Source organism: Sorghum bicolor, chromosome 10 (assembly GCF_000003195.3).
Source record: "Sorghum bicolor cultivar BTx623 chromosome 10, Sorghum_bicolor_NCBIv3, whole genome shotgun sequence".
Lineage (NCBI taxonomy): Eukaryota > Viridiplantae > Streptophyta > Magnoliopsida > Poales > Poaceae > Sorghum > Sorghum bicolor.
The window spans coordinates 199,811-222,790 of NC_012879.2; the positions used below are offsets into that span (position 1 = coordinate 199,811).

The 22,980-nt window shown below is 44.2% G+C and overlaps 1 protein-coding gene, 1 long non-coding RNA gene and 1 pseudogene across 6 annotated transcripts; all 3 read right to left on the reverse strand.

Annotated features, from left to right (window-relative positions):
- On the reverse strand, positions 1,581 to 15,070 carry LOC110430964. 5 transcript variants are annotated; one of them, XR_002448406.1, is made up of 5 exons: positions 14,551 to 15,070; positions 14,356 to 14,440; positions 14,195 to 14,268; positions 3,876 to 14,045; positions 1,581 to 3,804 (listed from the first exon to the last, which is right to left on the reverse strand). It is a non-coding gene; the product is annotated as an uncharacterized LOC110430964 (long non-coding RNA). The 5 variants fall into 5 exon arrangements; XR_002448403.1 differs by having other exon boundaries at positions 1,581 to 3,430; positions 3,674 to 14,045; XR_002448404.1 differs by having other exon boundaries at positions 1,581 to 2,594; positions 3,300 to 14,045.
- LOC110430947 lies at positions 16,608 to 17,111 on the reverse strand (annotated as a pseudogene).
- LOC8065362 (glutaminyl-peptide cyclotransferase) lies at positions 18,895 to 22,193 on the reverse strand. The gene is made up of 11 exons (XM_002437620.2): positions 21,838 to 22,193; positions 21,554 to 21,610; positions 21,425 to 21,460; positions 21,224 to 21,288; positions 21,045 to 21,108; positions 20,671 to 20,788; positions 20,505 to 20,602; positions 19,949 to 20,019; positions 19,828 to 19,855; positions 19,610 to 19,664; positions 18,895 to 19,498 (listed from the first exon to the last, which is right to left on the reverse strand). Exons 1-11 carry the CDS (start codon positions 22,138 to 22,140, stop codon positions 19,389 to 19,391), a joined length of 1,005 nt encoding a protein of 334 aa, XP_002437665.1. The 5' UTR covers positions 22,141 to 22,193; the 3' UTR covers positions 18,895 to 19,388.

The following is a 22,980-nucleotide window of genomic DNA, read 5'->3' on the forward strand; positions in this document are numbered from 1 at the left end:
TGGGAGGAGCTGCTAGCTTCTGAGTGAAGAGCTGATACGTTTCTAGTGTCTTGAATCCATGTGACTTACTAACTGATCTCTTGGTTACTAACTGTAGAGCCCCTTAGCTATATATCTGCGAATATGTTCTATTCCAGAAAACACCTCTTCTCTAGAATTGAGATCTCTAGAATATGTCCTACATTATTATCAGCACATAGAATAGAAAATTGAAAACTAAGTAGATGGAACATCCTACATGCAAGTAGTTGCTTCCAGTAGTTGTGCCTGTTCATTTTCATATTCCAAGTGGATGGAGTTGCTCATTTCACATATATGTAGTTGATTTACAGTAAAAGTGATTTCAGGATGAATCTCATGTGTGATAAGAGTAATCTGATGCATTAACTCTATAAAAGTACTTTTGTAAGTATGCTCTATAAGAGACTCTGTACAGCTAAATCTGGAATATATATATATATATATATATATATATATATATATATATAGGGCTGGTATATTGGGAGCCTAGGGCTACAATTAGATATTGGAAGCCCTAGCCAGTCAACCACTTCATCCAACCTCCACGAAGCTGACGCGCACGCAGTGGGGACCTCTGAAGACCCAAACGTTTGGATGCATAAAATCCTATGTTAGGCTATCCAGAAAGGTTTTTATCGCGACAATGCATAAAATCTAGTAGTTGTATAAATTAAAATCAATTCGTTACTGCATAAAAATCTCTCTGTAATATGGACGTTACACATGACAATAGCTGACATAGACTGACACATACTGACACAAGTCTGCATGCCTGCGTCCACTCTAATCTCTTTTTTTTACGACAATTTCTCAACGAAGCATCCGATTCAAAAACGGTTTTCACTATTAAACTCCTGATATTTTTGTGCACGATTCAAGATCCATTGTGAATATATTTTGAAAAAAATTAAAAATTCATAATTTTGCGCACTATGAGACAAAGTTTTATACATCCGAATAGATCTTGTGAGCAAGAAAAATCAAGACGACCTCGTGTTTTTCAAAATTTAAAATTTGAATCATGACACGTAATGACCGATTAAATGCATAGAATCATTGGTTAAAATGCGTAGCAAATTTTTTGGCACCGACGTTGAATAGAAATTAGTGGTTGGATGAATAAAAATTAATTTTGTTACCGCATAGAAACATCTCCACGTGGAGACGATCTTGTCTTCTTTAAAATTTGAAATTTGAATGCTGACACGTGATGACCTAGTAGGTACATAGAATTAATAGTCAAGATGCGTATAAAGGTTTTTAGTGCCACGTTTTATACAAATTAGTAGTTCAATGAATAAAAAATAATTTTATTGCTACGTAAAAATCTCTCTATGAGATGGACATTCCACCTGATACAACCATGATTGTCTGTAACAACATCATGCTTTCTGCTATGGGGTCTATTACAACTAAGACCATCACTACCCATGCCCACACCATTCTTTGCACGTGGATATGTTTATTTAATAGAGCAACAATGTATACAAACTTTACACCATACTTCCTTTTAAGAGAATAAAACATACAAAACACTACATATTAGTGTGGACTATCCATAATGTTTCCAACTCACAACATGCATAGACACTCATTAACCAAATATTGAAATCCAATAGAGGTTACATACAAATCAAATAGTTCTCTCATATCATCCAAGTATATAAACACAACATATAGAAACTAACTTTTTACATTAACCCATCAACTATATCGAATATCACACTACGCCACCGTCACAAGCCAAGGAAGTTGTGAACGTCGCAAGTCATGTCCTATGATGTCCGACCACCATTGATCTCACACCAAAAATAGAGGAATCCTTCCAACCATCCTACACCACAACAAAGACATAGAAACATATTTGAGCAGGCGTAAAAAATTTATGGTGGCAAAGAAAGGTATAGAAATATGTTTTAGTATGCGCAAAAACCTTATAGGTGCAAGAAACACATATAAACATGTCTTAGCAGGCACAAATAATTTAAAACACCTAATAAAACTTTGCCCTGTGAGAGATTATTTTATCCAAAATCATGACAATCCTAAACCAAACCATTATGTCACTTTGGGAACTAATAAATAATAGAGGAACAACACATAGAATCCAAAAATAACCTCCCTTCTAGGGGACTATTTTACCATCATCATGACGACCCCAATCTAAATAATGTATAGAATTATGTACTAGAAAAGTATAGAATTATGTAGAAGTATACAGATAATTTTTCCAAGAATCTATGTCAAAGTGTTCAAACAATGCATAGAAAGAAGCCAACAAATAACGTATAGAAATATGCTCTAATAATATATAGAAATATACGCGGAAAGTGTTCAAACAATGCATAGAAAGAAGCCGACAAATAACGTATAGAATCATGCTTTATATGTTACCGTATAAAATCTCAAGTCAGACTACGCGGAAAGGGTTTTATTTGTATCTAGTGGTTTCATGAATTAAAATACAAGCATGGAGGAACCGTCATCACGCGATTTGGTGTCCATTACTCCATGCGCCGAGCCGCTGGCCTCTTGCTGCTGCGTGTCTGCCAGTCGCAGCCTCACGACTTGAGCTGAGCCATCAAGGACAGCCAAGACGCGACATAGAAAATTAATAATGCATGGAAAATTAATAATGCATAGAAATTAACAATGCACAGGAAATTAACCATGCATAGAAAATGAATAATGCATAGAAATTAACATGGGAGAATTAATAGCACATCAGTAGCAATTGAGAGAGAGAGAGAGCTGATGCTCTTCAGATATACACACAGGTGCCTAAATATACATACAAAGCCAACAACCCTGAGTGCTTAAAAAGCAAGAATAACATTCATAAAAATTAGCTTATCAATTGCATAAAAATTTAAACAAACGCATTGCAATTCACACCTAAATTTGCATACATGAAAAAATATTTTGAATTTGGGATTTACAAAGAAAATACATACCAAGATATGTATTATTAGAGCAGTTCTATGATGTTTTTATGCTGCAAATAAATTTACTTTTTATTCATTAAACTACTAATTTCTATGCAATATTGTCACCAAAAATTTTTAGGCGTATTGATCACTGATTCTATGAATTTGATCGTCCATCACGTACTATTTTTCAAATTTCAAATTTTCAAGAAGACAAGATTGTCTCCATGTTTTACGCATGCTGTCCCCATGTTCTATGTATTGCTCCCATACCAATTATACATCCTCATATTAGAAAGCATGATAGAAATTTGATCTAATAATGTATAAAAAGAAGTACGAAGAACTAACGATATGCATTGAAAGATTATTGCACAACGATGGCCTGGACGCAACGCCTTGCTGCCATTGCTGAACTAGTTCTCATCATTCTCGTTGTCGAGGAGGACGTCCTTGAGTAGCCTGGCAATAGCCTCCTTCGCCTAGATAGTGAAAGATATAAATTTTATTTCTAATCAGGTCTCAAAACATAGTTTCACAATGAGTAGAAAATTATACAGGCAAGCATAGTAACCAAAGGGATTGGTGGACACAAGTTGCTGGAAAAGACAGAGATGAGAAAAATGACGATTTAGAAACATCTAGTAGAAATGAAGTCAACTGGCACGAATGAGTTAGAACTGAACTAAAAAGACTGCACATAAGGGGTTCCGGCGTCTGCCCACCTGCAAATTGGATCACCATGGCATTAAAAAAATTGGATCAGCACTTGGAGCCATCAGGGCTCCCGCCGGCTGCGTCGCTAGGAAGGGCACTAGTATGCTGGTGCCGCAGACTGGGACACAGTGCGCCATAGCTGCAGCCATCGGATTATCTGGAATCTCAAAAATTCTAACCAAATCTAAAGGAAAATTTGAAGGGCCTAACCAGGATTGATGTGCTCAGTAGGGGAACAGGGCGCTGGGCACACAAGGAGCCGCGACGTGTATGTTAGTGAATTGGTCTACACACTCGTTGTAAACTGCCCGCGCTATGCGCCAGGCCCGTCACCACCGTAGTCACCGTGCATGCCTAACGCACGCCCGCCCGCTAGACTCGCTCCATATGCCGAGCATATAGGATCACCGTAATGCCCTGAGGCTCCTCTGTAATCACCTGTAAGTGTATAAATACACCCCCTGAGATCAATACAAGGGCGGGCACGGTTGATCATCTCTCACTCTTACATGGTATCAGACTCCGGCAAAACTTTCCTCAATCCCTTTGCCTCAGCTTCCGCACCGCATCCATGGCTCCCTCCTCCAACTCCGACGGCGACGACTACGTCGTCGTCGAGCCACCCCAACCTGCTGCCGCTTCTGTCATACAAACAATCAACATCAAGAACCACGTTCCTGTCGTCCTCGATCTTGAAGAAGGCAACTACTCCCAGTGGAGTGGAGGTGCTTCTTCGACTCCGTTCTTGGCAAGTTCGGGCTCTCCGGCCACGTTCACGCCCCCACCCCGGCGGCCGATCGCGACGCTGAATGGCAGCTGACCGATCCCTGCATCGTCAATTGGATCCTCACAACCGTCTCCAAGTCTGTCTTCGACATCGTCCACCGGCCGAACACCACTGCCTTCTCCCTCTGGACCGCCGTCGAAGGGCTCTTCCTCGACAACGAGGCGGAACTGCGCAGTACCTATCAAGGTGATATGTCCATCGATGAATACTGCACAAAGCTGAAACGCCTTGCAGATCAGCTTCGCGACATCGGGCACACGGTTTCTGAACCGAGCCAGGTTCTAAACCTGCTCCGCGGCCTGAACCCCCGCTACCGCCACCTGAAGACGGTGATCACCTCCAAGTTTCCTCCTCACACATTCATGACCGCGCGTTCGTTCCTCATTCTGGAGGAGCTGTGAGCGACAAGCACGATGCCAAGGCTGACGTCAACCAGGCGCTGGCTGCTGGCCACGGCTCCGGAAATAGCGGATCGATCGGGCGGTTCTAGTGCCGGCGTCAACTCCAACGCGCGCCGCACCCTCCTCCAACGACAACAACGCTGCGCCTCGCAACCGCTCCCAACGCTGCGGCAACAACGGCGGCCACACCGGAGGCAACCATGGCGGCAACGTCCACAAGCGCCAAACAACTACAACCCGTGGACTGGCTATGTCCAAGCCTGGCCCGCGAACTTCCGCGCCCCAGGATCGGGCGTACTAGGTCCTCGACCACCCTTCCAACCACAGCAGGCCATGATGGCCTACCAGCCGCCCTCTCCGCACGGCGGCAACTGGGACGCTCTTCACCAGGCTCTCTCCACCGTTGGCACGCCTTCCAACCCTCCGAGCGCCGCCGACTGGTACCTCGACACCGGCGCCACGACCCACATGGCGTCGTCCCCTGGTAACTTCCCTCCCGGTCACCTCACCCGATCCTCCTCAGTGATCACCGTCGGTAACGGCGCTCATATCCCTGTTACTCATCAAACCCATACCTCCATCCCAACTCCCTCTTCCGCTTTGAATTTGAACAATGTTCTCATTGCTCCTTCTCTGATTAAGAATCTCATTTCTGTTCGGCGTCTTACTCGTGATAACAATATTGCCATCGAATTTGACCCCTCTGGTTTTTCAATCAAGGATCTTCGAACACAGGCGGAGATGCTCCGATGTGAGAGCACTGGAGACCTCTACCCTCTTCGGCTACCCACTCATCAAGCCATGGCTGCTTCTTCGTCCTCGGCCGTCTCCCTGTGGCATCAACGGCTGGGACACCCTGGCAGTCATGTTTTATCTCAAATTTTAGCTGGTTTTCAATTCAGTTGTAATAAATCAGTTGCACATTCCTGTTCTTCATGTCGATTAGGCAAACATGTTCGTCTTCCCTTCAATAATTCAGTTTCGAATACATATTTTCCATTTCAGCTGTTACACTCTGATGTTTGGACCTCTCCCGTTGTGAGCCACTCAGGCTACCAATACTACCTCGCTATACTCGATGATTACACTCACTACCTCTGGACGTTTCCCCTCAGGCACAAATCCGAGGTTCTGCCCACCATACGCCAATTCTTAGCCTATGTTCAAACACAATTTCGCCTCCCCATTCTAGCTCTACAAACTGACAATGGCCGGGAGTTCGACTCCACTGCCCTTCGCATCCTACTCGCAGATCACGGCATCCAGTTCAGTCTGTCGTGCCCATATACCTCTCAGCAGAAGGGCAAAGCTGAACGAGTGCTACGCACTCTTAATGACTGTGTGCGAACTATGCTTGTTCATAGTGCAGCTCCGATCCACTGGCGTTTTGGGCAGAAGCTCTGGCGACCGCGACCTACCTCATCAACCGACGCCCGTGTCGCGCCACCGGCTCGGTCACCCCGTTCCAGGTGCTCTTCGGCGTACAGCCATCCATCCTATGACGAGCTCCGCGTCTTCGGCTGTCAATGCTTCCCCAACCTGACGGCCACCACACGCCACAAGCTCCAACCGCGGTCCACGCTCTGCGTCTTCATTGGGTACCCGGCGGATCATCGCGGCTACCGCTGCTATGACGTCGCCACAAGACGCGTGATCACCTCTCGTCACGTTGTCTTCGACGAGAACGTCTTCCCGTTCCGCACCGCGCCACCTGCACCCAGCTCGCGCCAACACATAGAGGTAACCAGTGATGATGACACACCACCTAGACACCTCGCACAGCAACTGCCACCACCTACACCAAAACTTCATCATCACATACCAACTCACCCCACACGACCGCGCACGGCAAGGCACATGCATCAAGCACACCACCCCAGTACCCCTCCACAGTCAAGTGCCATTCCCAGCTCACCGAGTTCACCTTCAGCCAGCACACCTATCCCGACACACAATGCCACACCACAAACCAACTCGCCACCAAACAGCCCACTGCCCCAAGCTTCTCCTCCACCACCGTACCGGCACCAAGACACCACATGCATGGTGACTCGCTCACGCGTCAGGACCTTCAAACCCAACCCCAAATATGCCCTACACACTTCAACCAGCTCACCGTCTCCTATCCCCTCGTCAGTAAGGGCTGCTCTACACGACCCCAACTGGCGTGCTGCCATGAAGGCAGAACACGACGCACTGCTCGCGAACAACACCTGGACACTCCATGACCGGCCCCGAGGCACTCGCATCATAACCGGGAAATGGGTGTTCAAGCACAAGTTCAATGCCGATGGCTCCCTAGAACGCTACAAAGCACGGTGGGTGGTCCGGGGGTTCAATCAGCGACCCGGGATCGATTTCAGCGAGACATTCTCCCCCGTCATCAAGCCGGCGACCATCCGGACCGGCCGTGCTGACATTGGTGGCCTCGCGAAAGTGGCCAGCACACCAATTGGATGTTTCCAATGCATTCTTGCACGGCAACTTGCAAGAGACTGTCTACTGCAGCCAACCTACAGGTTTTGAAGACCCTGATCGCCCCGACGCCGTGTGCCGTCTGTCGCGATCCCTCTACGGTCTTCGCCAGGCGCCCCGACAGTGGTTCCTCCGCTTCGTCGACTACGTCACCAGCCTCGGCTTCACTCAGTCACGAGCCGACACCAGCCTCTTCGTCCTTCGACGCGGCAACAACACAGCATACCTCCTCCTCTACGTCGACGACATGATCCTATCTGCCTCCTCTACACAGCTGCTACAGCACGTCGTCCACAAGCTCAAGCTAGAATTCGCGATCAAGGACATGGGGCCGCTCAGTTTCTTCCTCGATCGGCATCGACGTTCAACGCGACAACGACGGATTCTTCCTATCACAAGGCAAGTACGCCAAGGAAGTCCTTGATCGTGCAGGCATGAGCAATTGCAAAGCAGCTGGCACACCGGCGGACGTGCGCCCCAAGCTCTCAAGCGAAGAAGGGAACCTGATCGACGACGTACGCGCAGTGGTACAGGAGCATGGCAGGTGCTCTACAGTACCTAACGCTAACAAGACCGGATCTCGCCTATTCTGTGCAACAGGTCTGCCTCCACATGCACTCGCCGCGGGATTCCCATCTGGCGCTGCTCAAGCGCATACTGCGCTACGTCAAGGGCACGCTCGATTTCGGGCTACGACCGAACCGAACGACGCAGCTCCAGCTATCAGCATACACAGACGCCGATTGGGCTGGCTGCCCCGACACAAGAAGATCGACGTCCGGCTTCGCAGTGTTCCTCGGAGACACTCTCGTCTCCTGGAGCTCCAAACGGCAGAACACGGTGTCCCGATCCAGCGCAGAGGCTGAATATCGGGGCGTCGCGAACGCTGTCGCCGAATGCTCCTGGCTACGGCATCTACTCGGCGAACTACACTGCGACATCCACGGCGCCACGATCGCATACTGCGACAACGTCTCGTCCGTGTACATGGCGCGCAATCCGATTCATCACAGGCGAACCAAGCTAGCACATCGAACTCGACGTACACTTCGTACGCGAAAAAGTTGCCATCGGCGAACTCAGGGTCGTTCAAATCCCCAGCGCTCGGCAATTCGCGGACATCTTCACGAAGGCTCTACCATCGGCGCTCTTCAACGACTTCCGGGACAGTCTCTGCGTCGGATCAACCACTGCATCGACTGAGGGGGGGTGTTACACACTCGTTGTAAACTGCCCGCGCTATGCGCCAGGCCCGTCACCACCGTAGTCACCGTGCATGCCTAACGCACGCACGCCCGCTAGACTCGCTCCATATGCCGAGCATATAGGATCACCGTAATGCCCATGAGGCTCCTCTGTAATCACCTGTAAGTGTATAAATACACCCCCTGAGATCAATACAAGGGCACGCACGGTTGATCATCTCTCACTCTTACAGTGTAGATCCGGGTGCGGGCCGCCGCCGGACAAGGGAAGCGGCTGCAGGCCACCGCCGGTCCAAGGGAGCACGGGCATGCCTAGTGGAGGGCGGGGAGCAGTGCCGGCACAGCGCGATGGGCTCAGTTGTGGGCTGAGCATGCCAGAGCAGCGCCTCCTACCTGCTGCTGGGATGGCCTCCACGAGTTCGTCACCGCTGCTCCTCGCCCGACCACCTCGAAGCCTGCAGCGCGAGGTGCTCGGAGCCACCGCCATCGCCGCTTTTTGACCGTGGCTATCCTCAGATGAGAGAGAAAGTGCTAATTCAAAATAAATGGGAGAGAGAAGAGGACGGCTGGAGGTGGCTCCTGGTTGGTTTGAACCAGCTAGGAGGTTTGGTCCGGTCGGTACATACGGGTTTGGTCAAACCAGCTAGCTGCACTTTGGGTTGGGGCTTTCTCTAATTTATTAGAAGCCATAAGCTTCTAATAATATACCTGTGCTTATGGCTTCTAATTTATTAGAAGCCATAAGCACAGGTTAGACAACCCCGAATGCATCCTGCTTTGATCAAAACCATTAATAATACAATTAGTTAAGTACAAAAATACTAGCAGATAAAATATAAACTATTTACCTAAAAACATTATAGAGCAAGCTATCTGAAAACTACAAATGTTTATATTTTGTTCTTTCAGATGAAAATGGTAAAAATGTTCACCATCCAATGGAGAGTGTCTTGTCTTTTTCAGAGTGAAGAATCTGTAGTGTATAATTATATATGACAAGCATTAACATATTTTTATGAGTGAAGTATGGTAATAGCATAAACTTAGTTTACAGTAAATTCAATAAGCCAAGGATACATTACAGATACTCAAGAAAACAGTAAAAAATTATGTAGTACCTAAGTAATATGTTATTATACTTATACTAATATAAATGGATCAACTGGAAGTCTAGAACCTTATATAGCTTGAAACAAAACAAAAGGGAAAGTATTATGAGCCCTGTTTCAAAGGCAACGCCTAGGCGTCCAGGGCGAACCTAGCTCGCTGGGGAACAGTGGTGCCTTGTCGCCTAGGCGCACACCTAGATCTCGCCTGGACGCCTAGTCACCCTTGAAACCAAGATTATGGGTAGAAGATCGTAGGATACCATAAATAATTCTATAACAATCTATTATAGCACATGTAATGGAGGATATCAGGATTCTAATAGTTTAGAGGTAGGCCACGGCGACATGTACATCTGTGGTAATCAACTAAAAGCATCCACACGAGAAGGTTTCTTTCCTGCAAAAAAGAAAAACATAAATTTGGCTTGAGAGGGAAATTAGAATGCTAGATGTAAATAATCAAAACCGAATGGGCAAGAAACGTTGCTATCTAGACTTAACATCCAGTTCTGCAGTAGACAAAAAAGAGACATTATCCTCCAAACTCAGGTGCTACTTTGTGCTTTCTTAAATAACTTAGTGAACATCAATGAATCAACATTTTTAATGGGAAAAAGGAAGTATAAAATATAGCAAAGAAAAGCAACTAAAACTGGGAGGCGCCACCAACAGTTATACATGTTTAGCTTACCCTAAAATGCAATCAACAATACTACTTGTTTTGTACTCTTCCCTATGCCATGCCCATTCATAATTGAACATCTAAAAAAATATAATTTAGATGTAAAGATATCACATATGAATACTGAGAAAAATGGTATTTCCTGAACTGTTCTGAACCCAACTCTGTCGGTCCAGCGTAGCAAACTTGGAAGCTACAGATTAATTGGATCTGCGTGACTGAAAAATCTAAAATAAAATCATAAGAAAGTTTGCAAGTGGATCTTCATACATGAGCACTAATTTGTGAATGCACTAGCATATTTCATCTTGCCTAGATAATCCCTAGATATCTATATTCACAAATAAAAATACAGTAGCACATGAACTTATTCCTTCCATAAAATAGACCAGAAATCTTTTCTTATGTTCCTTAGTTGACAATTTGATGTCTCTTAATTAACAAATTAATGCACAAATTAAATTAAAGAACCTCAAGGCCACTCTTACCTCGGCATGTAGGACATGTTGAGTGAGAGGCATTAGCAACAGGAGCAGGGCACTAGGGCGAGCGGTACGAGCAAAGGACAGATGGATTGTCTACAATAAGCAAATAACACCACAAATGGATATTAAACCTGTAACCTATAAGACTCACTCTACATCAGAAATTCACAATGCCCTTCAACCTGTAACCTCCTAGATCAGTTCATCCCCAAGGTTAAGCTGATGAGCACATAAGAAAGGAAGATACTGAACTAGGAAGAAGAAAAGTGATATATGGTTGTGAATACTCTATAGTAAGCAAGATGACCAGACATAAGACTACTGCAGCCCCTTCTAAATATCCACTGGACAGATCTCACATGGTCAGGTGTATTTGCGAGCTTCAAAACAGTAGAACTTGGGTCGATAACATACACTGCAAGCCTGCTGCTATCCCAAATATCCATCACACTTACATCTCTAGTCACATGATTAAAGGTTCAACTAGGCTACCAACTACCTGTAGAACGACTATGAAGACGCTAGAATAAAGGGGTATATGCAAGAGGGCTTTAGTTGATTAAGGGCACCAGAAAATATATTTGTGGGTCAAATAACATAACTTGTGGATAGGGCAGTAGAGGCTTATGAAAGAATAACTGAACATAGAATGGATAGTGCATAATATGAAAAACCAACACACATAAAGGATGATAAAAACATTTTGTGCTAAGGTAGCAGATTTTTTTGTTTAGGAAGGACTTAGCAAAAAGAGTCATCAAAAGCTACTGGGGAGCTAAACAGATAAGGGACTGTCGTAGCCATCGAATAGGTCAAACAGGCCAAACGAGGGAATTGGTAAAAGAGAGTTCCAGGAGTTGAATGGATGATTGGAGTAGGATGGAAGCTGGTACCGCCACTGCCAAATACACGGTGAACATGCGGAAGAGGTAGACTATATGCACCATGAGAAATGAACATCTACCAGGCGAGATAACAGGAGGAACCGCCCTCTTCTCCCGGGACATAATTGAAAAGTTGAGGAAAAAACTAACATAAAAAGAAAGAAGAAAAGAGGGGCGATGGAAACACACCAAAGGAGGCGCCGAGGCTGTTTTTGGTGGCTCGGGAAATAGCTTATTGAGCATCCACAAGCCCTTGTGACCAAATTTATTTCTAAACACATACTTGGAGATGTTTACTTAACTAAAAAATATTAATGAACTGGATCACAGAATAAGACTGTTGTGAGTGTCTAAAATAAAGAACAAGATATGAGATCAGAATCTAGTGTTCCTACTGAAACACATTTCATATTCGTATTGAAGCATTCTCAAGTGGGCGATAGCTAGAAGATAAAACAATAATATGATTAGCAGTTCATTAGATTAAACAAGAGAGGAGTTCAGGTCTTGAAAATGTAAGCTGAAAATAAAATAAAATAAAATAAAATAAAATAAAATAAAATAAAAACAGGTAATAAGATGGACAACTAAACTGAAAGTCAAAAGACATAAATAAAGGTCCGACTCCTCATCAATCCTCGCTATACAGCCTGCAGTAATCTGTGAACAATAAATATAAATAAGGTATATCTAAGTGAGGTAAACAATCTGCAGGCTCCTTTCACGCAACAAGGAAAAAGCCAGAGAACAGAAGTATCCAAGGAAGCAGAGCACACATCTGATTTTGATGGCATCTCAAAAACAAAAAGATGAAATTAAAGTAAAGTTTCAATTTGAATTGACAATTCAGAGCATATACAATTTTTTAACCTCATGGGAACATGTTTGAGTCTAGAATTCAATTAGTAATAGCATGCAGAGCACATGATAGTCCTGTGTTGCAATTCCCCAACATAAGTTGAACAAAAATACCCGCATGACATTTGAAAGAATGGACTCATTTAATAAAAGATGATCTTTTGGAGCATGAAACACTTGAATTTTACAAGGAAGACAGTCCATGAGGGGAAGATAGGAGGAAGACAAAATTACCTGAGGCACACAAACATGGAAAAACTAATGTCTCCAGGGGCGGATCCAGGCCCGGGGCGCAGCCCAGAAATCCATTTAACAGTTCTTTTGTCTAACCTAAGATAACTCATAAAAATATAGATTTAGCCCTACCTGATGTGCCATAAAAATACCTTGCACTAGTTTTAGCCCCCCCCCCCCCCCCCCCTTTTTGAGTTGTTTCTGGATCTGCCACTGAATGTCTCACTTGGGCATCAGCCTACAACCTCTTCTCATTCAGAACCGTCATTACAAAATCCCACCAAGCCATGACAAGAGTCAGTTTGGTTGACAGGTCAGAGAAGGCATAAGCTGAATAAGTGAAATCTCCGAGGCATATTACTTGGATAGCTAGATCTTCAATCAAAATTGACCAAACTCTAGCTGCAGTGATGATCAAGTTTCAAGTTTTAATTTCCATGCTTATGCATCGAGTCAAGCAAAAAAGGAGCTGCTAATTAATCCACCACAGTTACTATATCACAACAGCAACACTTATAATATTATAAATTAATCATAGCACTAAATCTTGTGCCTCAGCATCAGTAGTTAACTGAATAAGTGAATCCACCCAATTACAATTTTATTGATGAATCATACTACGGATGTGTTTCTAAATAATATTTTTATTGTCATGTAGCAGGCTAGGATTTCTACAACGACCTGTTTTCTAGAACAATCCTAGTATTATCAAACTGTCTGCAGCAAATACTACCTCTGTGCCATATATATGGTCGTTTGGGAGGCTGGTGCTTATATCAAGGAGAAGAGTAAAATGCCTGCATATGCCTCTACTATCCAATAATTACATAAGCTGAAGTACTGTAAATGAAGAAGCTGCTGCCACTAACAGGCTACGTGCTGGCGAGTGAGTGGGTGATGGGTGAGTGCAGGTGGACAGCTGCTGGTACAGTTCCTATAGGTAGGCAAACAACACATTCAAAGGGACAAAATTTGAATCCTAGAATGACACTTTTTATGGAACAGATGGAGTATATTTTTCCCAACATATCTAGTTGGTGACACTTAGAACCAAAATAGGAGAGATAGCCTGATAGTTTACAGTTAAATTGTTTCATCTGAAAATAGTCTACAATAAAATGGCTGGTTTCTTCTAAAAATATTCTACAATAAAATGGCTTCCTGGAGAAACATAAAAATACTCAACTTTAGAGCCATGAAGGGAAGAAGGGACACCAATTCAACAATCAGGAACTGGACAGGTGAACAGGTCTGTGTTGACTGAAAATAAAAAACAATTACAAAGCATAACTAATATGAGGCAAAAAGTTCCCTTGCAGTAATCTATAAATGATACAAATAAGCTATATCTAGTAAGCTAAACAACCTCCAGGCTCATTTCATGCAACAAGGGAAAGATAGAGAATTACCCATGCGAGCAGAACATAGATCGATTTTAATGGCAGATGAGATCATGCCGTGTTGCTGGTACTGCTATTTTGCACTAGAACAATGTAAAAAACAAAATTAAATATAAAAGTTGCGATGTGCATATATTCTTAAACAAATTAAACACATGGCCTGAAAGTACCTCAACTTGCATCTTCCTGTAAATAGATTCCAGATCTCCATGAGCAAAAAGATCAGAATAAAACAATCTTCGTTAGGTCTTGGATCTGCACACAACACAAGAAAGTCAGATTGTCAATCAATCATTAATTCTCATCCCCAACAATAAAAGGGACCAAAATTGGGGCATCGAATGTGAGTCAGGATGGATGGGTACCATGCTAGGGGATAGTTGAGGTGAGCGGTTCTCCTTGTACATATAAGGTGAGGGTGCCACTACTACCGTCGAATCATGTTGAGGGGCTCTGTGGAGGGATGTTGTCGATGCCGCGGATACGACGCCGCCATGGACACCGCCGCCGATGCCGCGAGCTGTAGATTGGTGCTGCAGGTATGGCGAGGACGTCGCCGCCGCCGAATCCATTGGGAAAGGTAGCTGTGGATAAGGCGTGGCCGCCGTCGTAGATTCACTCGACATAGGGATTGGGAAGAAGGTGAAGATTTGGAGACGAGAAGACAAACTGCTACCAGCTCGATGCAATGGGATGGGTAGTAGCCGCAGGCCCAAGTGCAGAGAGCTCGCCGGAACCGAACAATGGAGCAGGCGCAGCGGCGAGCTGAGGCTGTGCGGCGGGGGCGGCGGCAAGCTGGGCTCGTATGGTGAGGGCGGCGGCGAGCTGGGTCCGTGCGACGAGGGCGGATAAAAAAACCGGCGTCTCCCACGATCAATAAATAAATATTGGAACTGGAAAAATTAGATCGGAAAAAGAATATATAATAATATAAGATGTGGGTGCTGGAAAAAAAAAAAGAAACACGGAGGCAGCACCCGCCAACGTGTGGCTCGACCAGCGGTGCGTTGGGTTCGCTCGGGTACTAATCATTATTCAGTACCCAGGGTACAATATAGAGAATATATATATATATATATATATATATATATATATATATATATATATATATATATATATATATATATATATATATATATATATATATATATATATATATATATATATATATATATATATATATATATATATATATATATATATATATATATATATATATATATATATATATATATATATATATACTCTGACTCTGATCCCTACAAGAGAAAGGTGGAATTATCCTTTTGAAACTGCATATGCTGTTAAAAATAATGATGATTAACTGTTTCACATCTTCAGTTTTATTTTAATTTTTATATCTCATTTCTCCATCATTGTTTCGCTGGTTGGCACCTTAGGCGTCTGATATTGACAAATATGGCTAAAATTGTGTACGTGCAGGGCAACGGTTGCTGTTTCCGGCAGCATAGAAAGAACAATGGAAGATTCACAAGAACAGATAAGGAAGGCATTGTGCTGTAATTATCAAAGTATTTTGTTCCAAAGTGGCATCAACAAGAGTTAATGCCTCTCTATAATGCAATTATTGTGCACAAGAAAAACCATAGAACAGTTAGCTTGTCTACTGCTAGAAAACTTTTATGCCACTGCTTATGTCCTGTCAGAGATCTAAGGCTATGGCTCCTTATGCAGATGCTTTGTAGCGTAAGTTGTATTAAAGTTTGTAAATGATTTGATTTCTGAAATGTATGAAACATGTGTAATGTAAGATCTACAGCCATAGCAGCTGCAGCTGCTGTAAAGAATGGGTACTTAATAGCCCTAGCAGCTGCAGCTGCTGTACAGTTTTTTTTGTTTCTGTAAATTGGTATCAGTGACGTATTTTACAGAAAGGCGTCTCTAATGAACCTATTCCAATGACGTGGTTTACCTTAATGAGTCACAGTGAGTAGTCATCAGTGACGCGTCTTGACTAAATGCATCACTGTTAGATGTCTTCTGTGACGCATCTTGACTAAATGTGTCACTCTTATAGGTTTTCAGTGACGCGTATTGGTTGAACGTGTCAGTAACAAATGGTTATGAGTGACGCGTAAGAACGCGTCACTGATATGTTCACATCAGAGACGCAATAAAAGTGACGCGTTTTTTTGCATCACTAATAGCTGTCTAGACGCGTCACTAATGTGCTTTTCTGGCATAGTGATCGGCTCCTCTATTCTATTACATAGGGTGTGTTTGGTTCGTTTTTTATACAAGCCTGACTAGCAAAACTAAGCCAGACTAGCCTGAGCCTGCCTCTAGCAAGCTAAGACCCGTTTGTTTGGTTGCATGCGCTGTGAAGCCTGTCTAGGATAATTTTGTGTTTGGTTGGTTGGCTTGGTTTGTATACAGTTACCTCTTCCTTGGGAGGGTGAGTTTACCCTCCTTTGAAGCATTCTCCCGAACATGTGGCACGCTCAACGTACAGGGCAAGTTCATCATACAAGGCGAGTAGGGCTGCGAAATCCTCATCCAAATCATGGTTGCAGTGTGTTGTGCGACGCCTCCGTGCTTGTCTCCCTGTGCCTGTCAATGGCTGCGACGCCTCCGTGGTCGTCCATGCCTCCGTGCTCGTCTCTCCGCTCTGCACCTCCTCCTCCACCGCCCCGGAGCGCACGGTGGAGATCAACCTCTCCCTACCTAGGGACGCCTTCGACGTCGTGGCCCGCGCCAAGGCGGCGCTGGAGTCCGTCTGCCCCGGCGCGGTCTCCTGCGCCGACGTCCTAGTGCTGGCAGCACGGGCCCTTTGTGGGGATCCTAGACGGGCCACGGTTCCCCGTCGCGCTGGGCCGCCACGACTCCGCCCTCTTCGAGAGATGGTGGCGCTGGTCGGCTCCCACACCATGGGATTCTCCCACTGCACTGAGTTCGCGCACCGCATCAGGCTCGCCGTGACTCGGAGAAGGAGCCCACGACCGCTTCCACCACAGTCCCCACTGCCCTCGACCTCGAATTCCCTAATCCCTACCGCGACCGCTGAACCCTAGCCTACTCCGGCCATCTGTCGTTGGCCCGGCGATCCCCCGCCATGGCCTTGTGGTGGCCGTCGACTTTGCGGGAGCCCCTGCAGGGGGATTTTTTTGGGCGGCGCCGCGGTCGCTGCAGTCGTGAGCTCGTGCTCCAAGCGGACCACCGAGAGGAGCAACGCCTGGCACGAGCATGGAGAATAGGGAGGACCGGCGATCGGCAAGGGACGAGGCAGGCCTAGCGCGAATGGGGAGACCACCGGTGAGGAGGGGGTCAGAGGGACGAGGCAGGGCGCATGATAAGGAGAAGGGGCGGGTGCACGATGAGGAGGAGCGGTGACGAGAAAGGAGGAGAGGGCTGGCCACGCGAATGGTTGCCCAGAGCCGGGTTGAGTTGGGACGACCAATTTGGCGACTGGTCAGACCAAGGGGTACAGTTGACCTGTCCTAGTCATGCCCAAGCCTAAAACAAGAAACCAAACACTCATTTTCTAGCTCAGCTCGGCTTTGGGCACACGTGGGCTTCAACCAACCACCCCTCCGCCTCCAGCCAAGCTCCTGCTTCCTCTCCCGTCCCCGACTCCGCCTCCATCCCTGTCCCCACCGACGCCCAGCTGGAGCTGGAGCTGGGCCCTGATGATGATGATGATGACCTCCAGCACCGCTACCAACTCTTGGTACGTCACCTCACCTGGACGAGGCCCGCAACGAGCGCGAAGAGGCGTGGCACGTACGCCGAGGTGCTCGCCGTCCACCGCGATGTCCAGGCCGTCAAGGAGCAAGTGGCTTCGCTTCACCATGACGTCCACCGCGTCCTCCCATTCCTGGGGCTCCACTCATCACTCATACATGGGATGCATCATGCTACTGACTACTAGTAAGTACTACATCTCAGTGTGTGGCTGCATGGACGGATCGATGGTGGATCTCTCATCTCTGTCTGTCACAAATTAATACGTACATAAATAAATATAAATAAATTCTACAACACCAGATATGATCGATGATGATACTAGGTAAGGGCACTCACAATGCAGACTCTATCATAGAGTCTAAAGTTATTTATTACCTCGAACAATGTGGACTTAGAGTCTAAATAAGACTTGGAGTCTTATTTTTTCTACCTCTTTCTTCAATAAATATACTGCCACATCAGCAAAATACCATAAATAATATGTAATTAATTGTCTTGGACTCTGTGATAGAGTCTTGCATTGGAAGTGCCCTAAGTTCTACTTGTCTTTAATTTGCCTAGATGGCTGTATGAAAATTCATCCTCATGGATGGTGCTTGTCTTTAATTGTTTGGATCACTTTTACAGAATGCTAGTATAGTTTAGCACTTCAACCAAGAATTTCGACGAAAGCTTCTTCCCCTGTTACATGCAATTTTTCCGATGAAAGCAGAACATATAAATTCTTGTTCAGCTGGTGGCATTTTTTTTTCTTTTTTTTCGCAGGCAAAAATGAAACCAGGATGAAATTAGTAAAGAAAAACTCAAAAACAAGAACACACTTTTTTTTTGGTGGGGGGCAATTTACTAGTCTCCCATATTTAACCAGGAATGCCCATCGGACTTATTGCAAGTCCTTGGTCAATCATCTCCTTATATAGTAGAGCACCAGGGCATGTCGCCTCTATTCACTTGTCAAGGTGAAATTAAGCATGATCATAATATGGAAACACACGCAAGTAAAAAACACAACTGGATCTACATCATCAAGTGCAGCAGCGCCCCTCTACAATATGTACATCAATTCCTACTTCACCTAAAGTACCTCTTCATCCAAAACAGCAGTGTTTATACTGAAAGATGATGAGAAGATCCCATTTCCTTCATTTCAAATATCACAGCAAACAAGTGATATAAGCACTCTTCTTTGGCCTGTGCTACATACAGGTAATACTATTCTCTTCCCAACAACACTAAATTTCTTGAAATTGCACCTTGCAACCAACACAACCATCATCAAAATTCATACAAGTTACAACAATTTACAGCTATAAGAAATATTCATTTTTTTTAAAAAAATCCTACAACTATCCCAACCAGTACTAACTCATGGGTATATGAGAGACTGGTACCAAATCAAACATGCATGTACTCACATCTCCACATTCTTCGCATCATGCGGTTAGACAAATTAAGGCCCATGTTAGCACGCCCCAGTATATATGCCGTGGTACACTCTTCAGCGATAGAAGCTGGCTTTTGGACAAAGTTTTTCTACAGATCCATCTGCTGGACCATCTACTGCCCGTAGCTTGATCTCATAGAGCTTTGGCCACAGTTTCCCTGTCACTGCAAGTACCGTACCAAAAAGGCTCATCACATCAAATTTCAGCCCAAGGCCACTTGTCACCCAAAATGAAAAAAAAAGAAGAGAGTTCACTGGGAATGCTTAAAGCTCACCAAATAATCTGTGGTTTCTTTCATCCCAAGCTATCCCGTTTAAGACATCAATATTCTGGAACAGAGCATATTTCATTTAGGACACCATGCAGTACAGAACAAAATGGAGTTTGTTCCAGAATGGACGATTGCAAATGGATTATGGAGTAAAGGAAATATAAAAAATTAAAAACACAACATAAAGCAAGAAGGAAAAAATAACACCATAAACTGCCTACCGTATTGCCTGAGTTCCACAACTGCCGCCTGCAGGATTACAACAGCACAAATATCATTACTCTGACATGGGAATACTGAGATTCTTATATGCGTGTTGTTTAAAATAAAAATAAAACATACCTCAGCTCATGAAGAAAGATCCAGCCCACCACTAGGCCATCTTCAGGGGACACTCTAGCTATGCAATCTGTCTGCGTATCATAGCTTTCAAAACTCAGATGCCCAGGTCACACATTATAGAAAATTACAAGGTATCTATCTCTCCGTACATTGATAAATCATATATTAGTAGGGTGCAGCAAAATTACATAGAAATGCAGAAAGTCACTTAGCAACAGGTGGAGAGAAAATTGGGTAGAGGAACTCCCATAAGATGGCTAATTATCGTGAAAAAAAAAACAGAGTGAGTGCATTGTAGTAAGGACTCAGCAACCTATTTGGCATCAATAGGCCAAATGAAGAGCATCACTCAGTGAAACTTGGTCGCTTTGAGGAAAGTTGAGGTACACACCATGGAAATAATAATCGGAGAAGCCTTTAAACCTCATTCGTACTTGGTCTAACATACTCACTAAGATACTAATGGAAGATATAGCGGTCCTTGCGAAATGCAGTACATAGTTTCACTAAGATACTTCATGATAAGATATGTTAGCTAGGAGGAACTACATCTAACCTGCCAGACATTTGCCCAGACTTCACCATCTACATACTCCAGCTCATTAAGGTAGGGGACTTCATCACCGTGATACTTGACAGTCACCACTTTCATGACTGCATGAAAATAATTGTTAAAAAAAAATCTAAACGCTAATAGAATATCAAGCAGAAAGAATAGTAACCTTCAAGTGACTTTGGATCCAGCTTATACAGCATTGAAGTGCCATCACTGCCAAAAAGAACTTTTCCATCAGTCGCCAAACCCCAACCATCTCGCATTTTATGGGTAAAACTCGTGCGCTGCATATTCAACATATAGGAGATTAACAACAACAACATACTCATGCACTGAAAGTAAACAGGCGAGCAAACAAAAGCTCAAGAGATATTGGTAAATGCCAAGCAATTGTACATTCAGAACTCACAAGAAAAGTAGCATCACAAAATAAAGAAAAGCTGATACCCAAATTAAGTGGGCTTTTAGAATTGTTATCCAGGGTTAAAAGCAATAGGTCTGTGTGATTGATGTAAGCATAGACACAAGGCAGCAGCATACTTTGGAGAAGTTATGTTGATCATATATAAACCCGTCGTTCTTCAACCAGGTAACCTGAAACAATCTACAGAGTGAAACAAATGAAAATGAAACAGGGTCTGAATGGGAAGGATACAAACAAAGTAAGCTCATGCCCATTATCTCTGAGAAAGGCATTGGCATGTAAGATGGTTATGCACCTGTGGCCGAGAAGAGTTAAACCTTCTCCAAACATTTGTCCGTCCATTTGGTGATTAACCAAAACCTACGAAATGGTTTTTGCAAATCTAACTTTAAGATGAATTCAGTAAAATAATTAGGTGATGAATGAGTGAAATAAAGAGTGTCGCAAGCATGAGATATGTGATGATAAACATGGGAAAGCATGGAAGGTAGCATACCTTTCCCGTCTGAAGATCAACCTTTCGGACTGAAGACTGTTGAGAAACCAAAAGCAGATACATTTAGTGGGATATAAATGTAGGATGAGCTGAGGATTGTTGGTTGGGCACGGTAGGAGCGAACATTACCCTGTGGTAGAGGCCAGTGGACTCGAAAAGAGTGTCATTTTCCGCGTATAAGAGACCCTACATCCGAAGCACACGATGCAGCAGAGTAATAAGTAAGAATGTAACGTCTTGAACACTGATCTATCAAGAATCAAGAATTGAGAAAATACGGTGTTCTTTTTGTACTTTTTGAACTAGAAATAGAAGCCCCATGTGTTGATGAGGCACGCAAGAGAATTTCCCCATTGGTGATGAGGTTGAGATCAGATCTCACCCCAGGAAGAAAGAAGAGAAGAGAAGCATACCTGGGTGAAGGCGTCCGGGTCGTGAGGGTACTCGCGGACCAGGTCGAAGGAGAAGAACCTGGTGGCAACAGCTGGGTGAGCGAGGAGGGCGGTCGGTGGGGAACCGGCTCGCCTGGTGGCGTAGGCGGCGGCGAGGAGGAGGAACGCGGCCAGCGCGGCGGCGCCCGCGATGACCGGACCGCGGAGGTAGAGCGGCTTTGTGGGAGCGGCGGCGGCGCCGGGGGCGGGGGCGGAGACGGAGGCGGGTGTCATGGCGCGACGGTGGTGCGACGGCGGCGGCCTCCGTCGGGAGCCGACGGGCATCTGGGACAGCCAGTTGAAAAAGTCAACGTATCACTTGGGTCCTTGGAAATAGTAGCTATTCTTCCATTATTATCTTTTCTTCAATTCAAGCATTATAGTCAATTTTTTTTAAAAAAAATGCGTAAATGATAATAAAGAAAGCATATAGTCATCGTTGATTGAAGGGGTCGAGGGGGTGATCATATTTCTCCAACGTGACATCATCGTGCGTTGACTTTCAATCACGATGATGTACAAGTACTTTCAAATTTCGTTTTCAAAATTATTTATCTGTCACGTACTATACGCTATTTAATTGACAGCGTGCAATCTTCATGTCTACTCCCTCTACCCCAAATTGTAAGTTATTCTAAAAATCTTGGAAAATCAAAGCATCTAAAGTTTGATCAAATTTATATGGTTAGATAATAGCATTTATGATACCAATTAAGTATATTATATTTTTTTATTAATTATATTTTCATAGTATATCTATTTAATGTCATAAATCTTTGTATTTTTTCTATAACTTTAGTCAAACTTGAGATGCTTTAACTCTCCAAAATTCTTGAAATGACTTTATAATTTGGGATGGAGAAAATACTTCCCGATGAAAATACTATTAATATTCCAAAATTGGAGGGAGTTTTTTTTTCTCTCCTATAGATCAACTTTGCTAGATTTTATCGGGAGTATCTAAAATTTTGTATAAATTAACAAGACAAGAATGGCACTACTAGAATTAAAAGATACTTCCTTAATATAATAACTCTTCTTATTGAAATAACAACTAGCAAATGTGCCTATGCCACTATGTGTGATAAGGCTATGTGTCATGGCGTCATGGGGTCATTAATCTTC

Coding starts and splice junctions, on each gene's coding strand:
- LOC8065362 (XM_002437620.2), bottom strand. CDS start 22,140: ATGCCCGTCGGCTCCCGACGGAGGCCGCCGCCGTCGCACCACCGTCGC. Junction 21,289..21,424: donor TTGATCTTCAGACGGGAAAG/GTATGCTACCTT, acceptor ACCATTTCGTAG/GTTTTGGTTAATCACCAAAT. Junction 20,020..20,504: donor TCTGGGCAAATGTCTGGCAG/GTTAGATGTAGT, acceptor TATGATACGCAG/ACAGATTGCATAGCTAGAGT.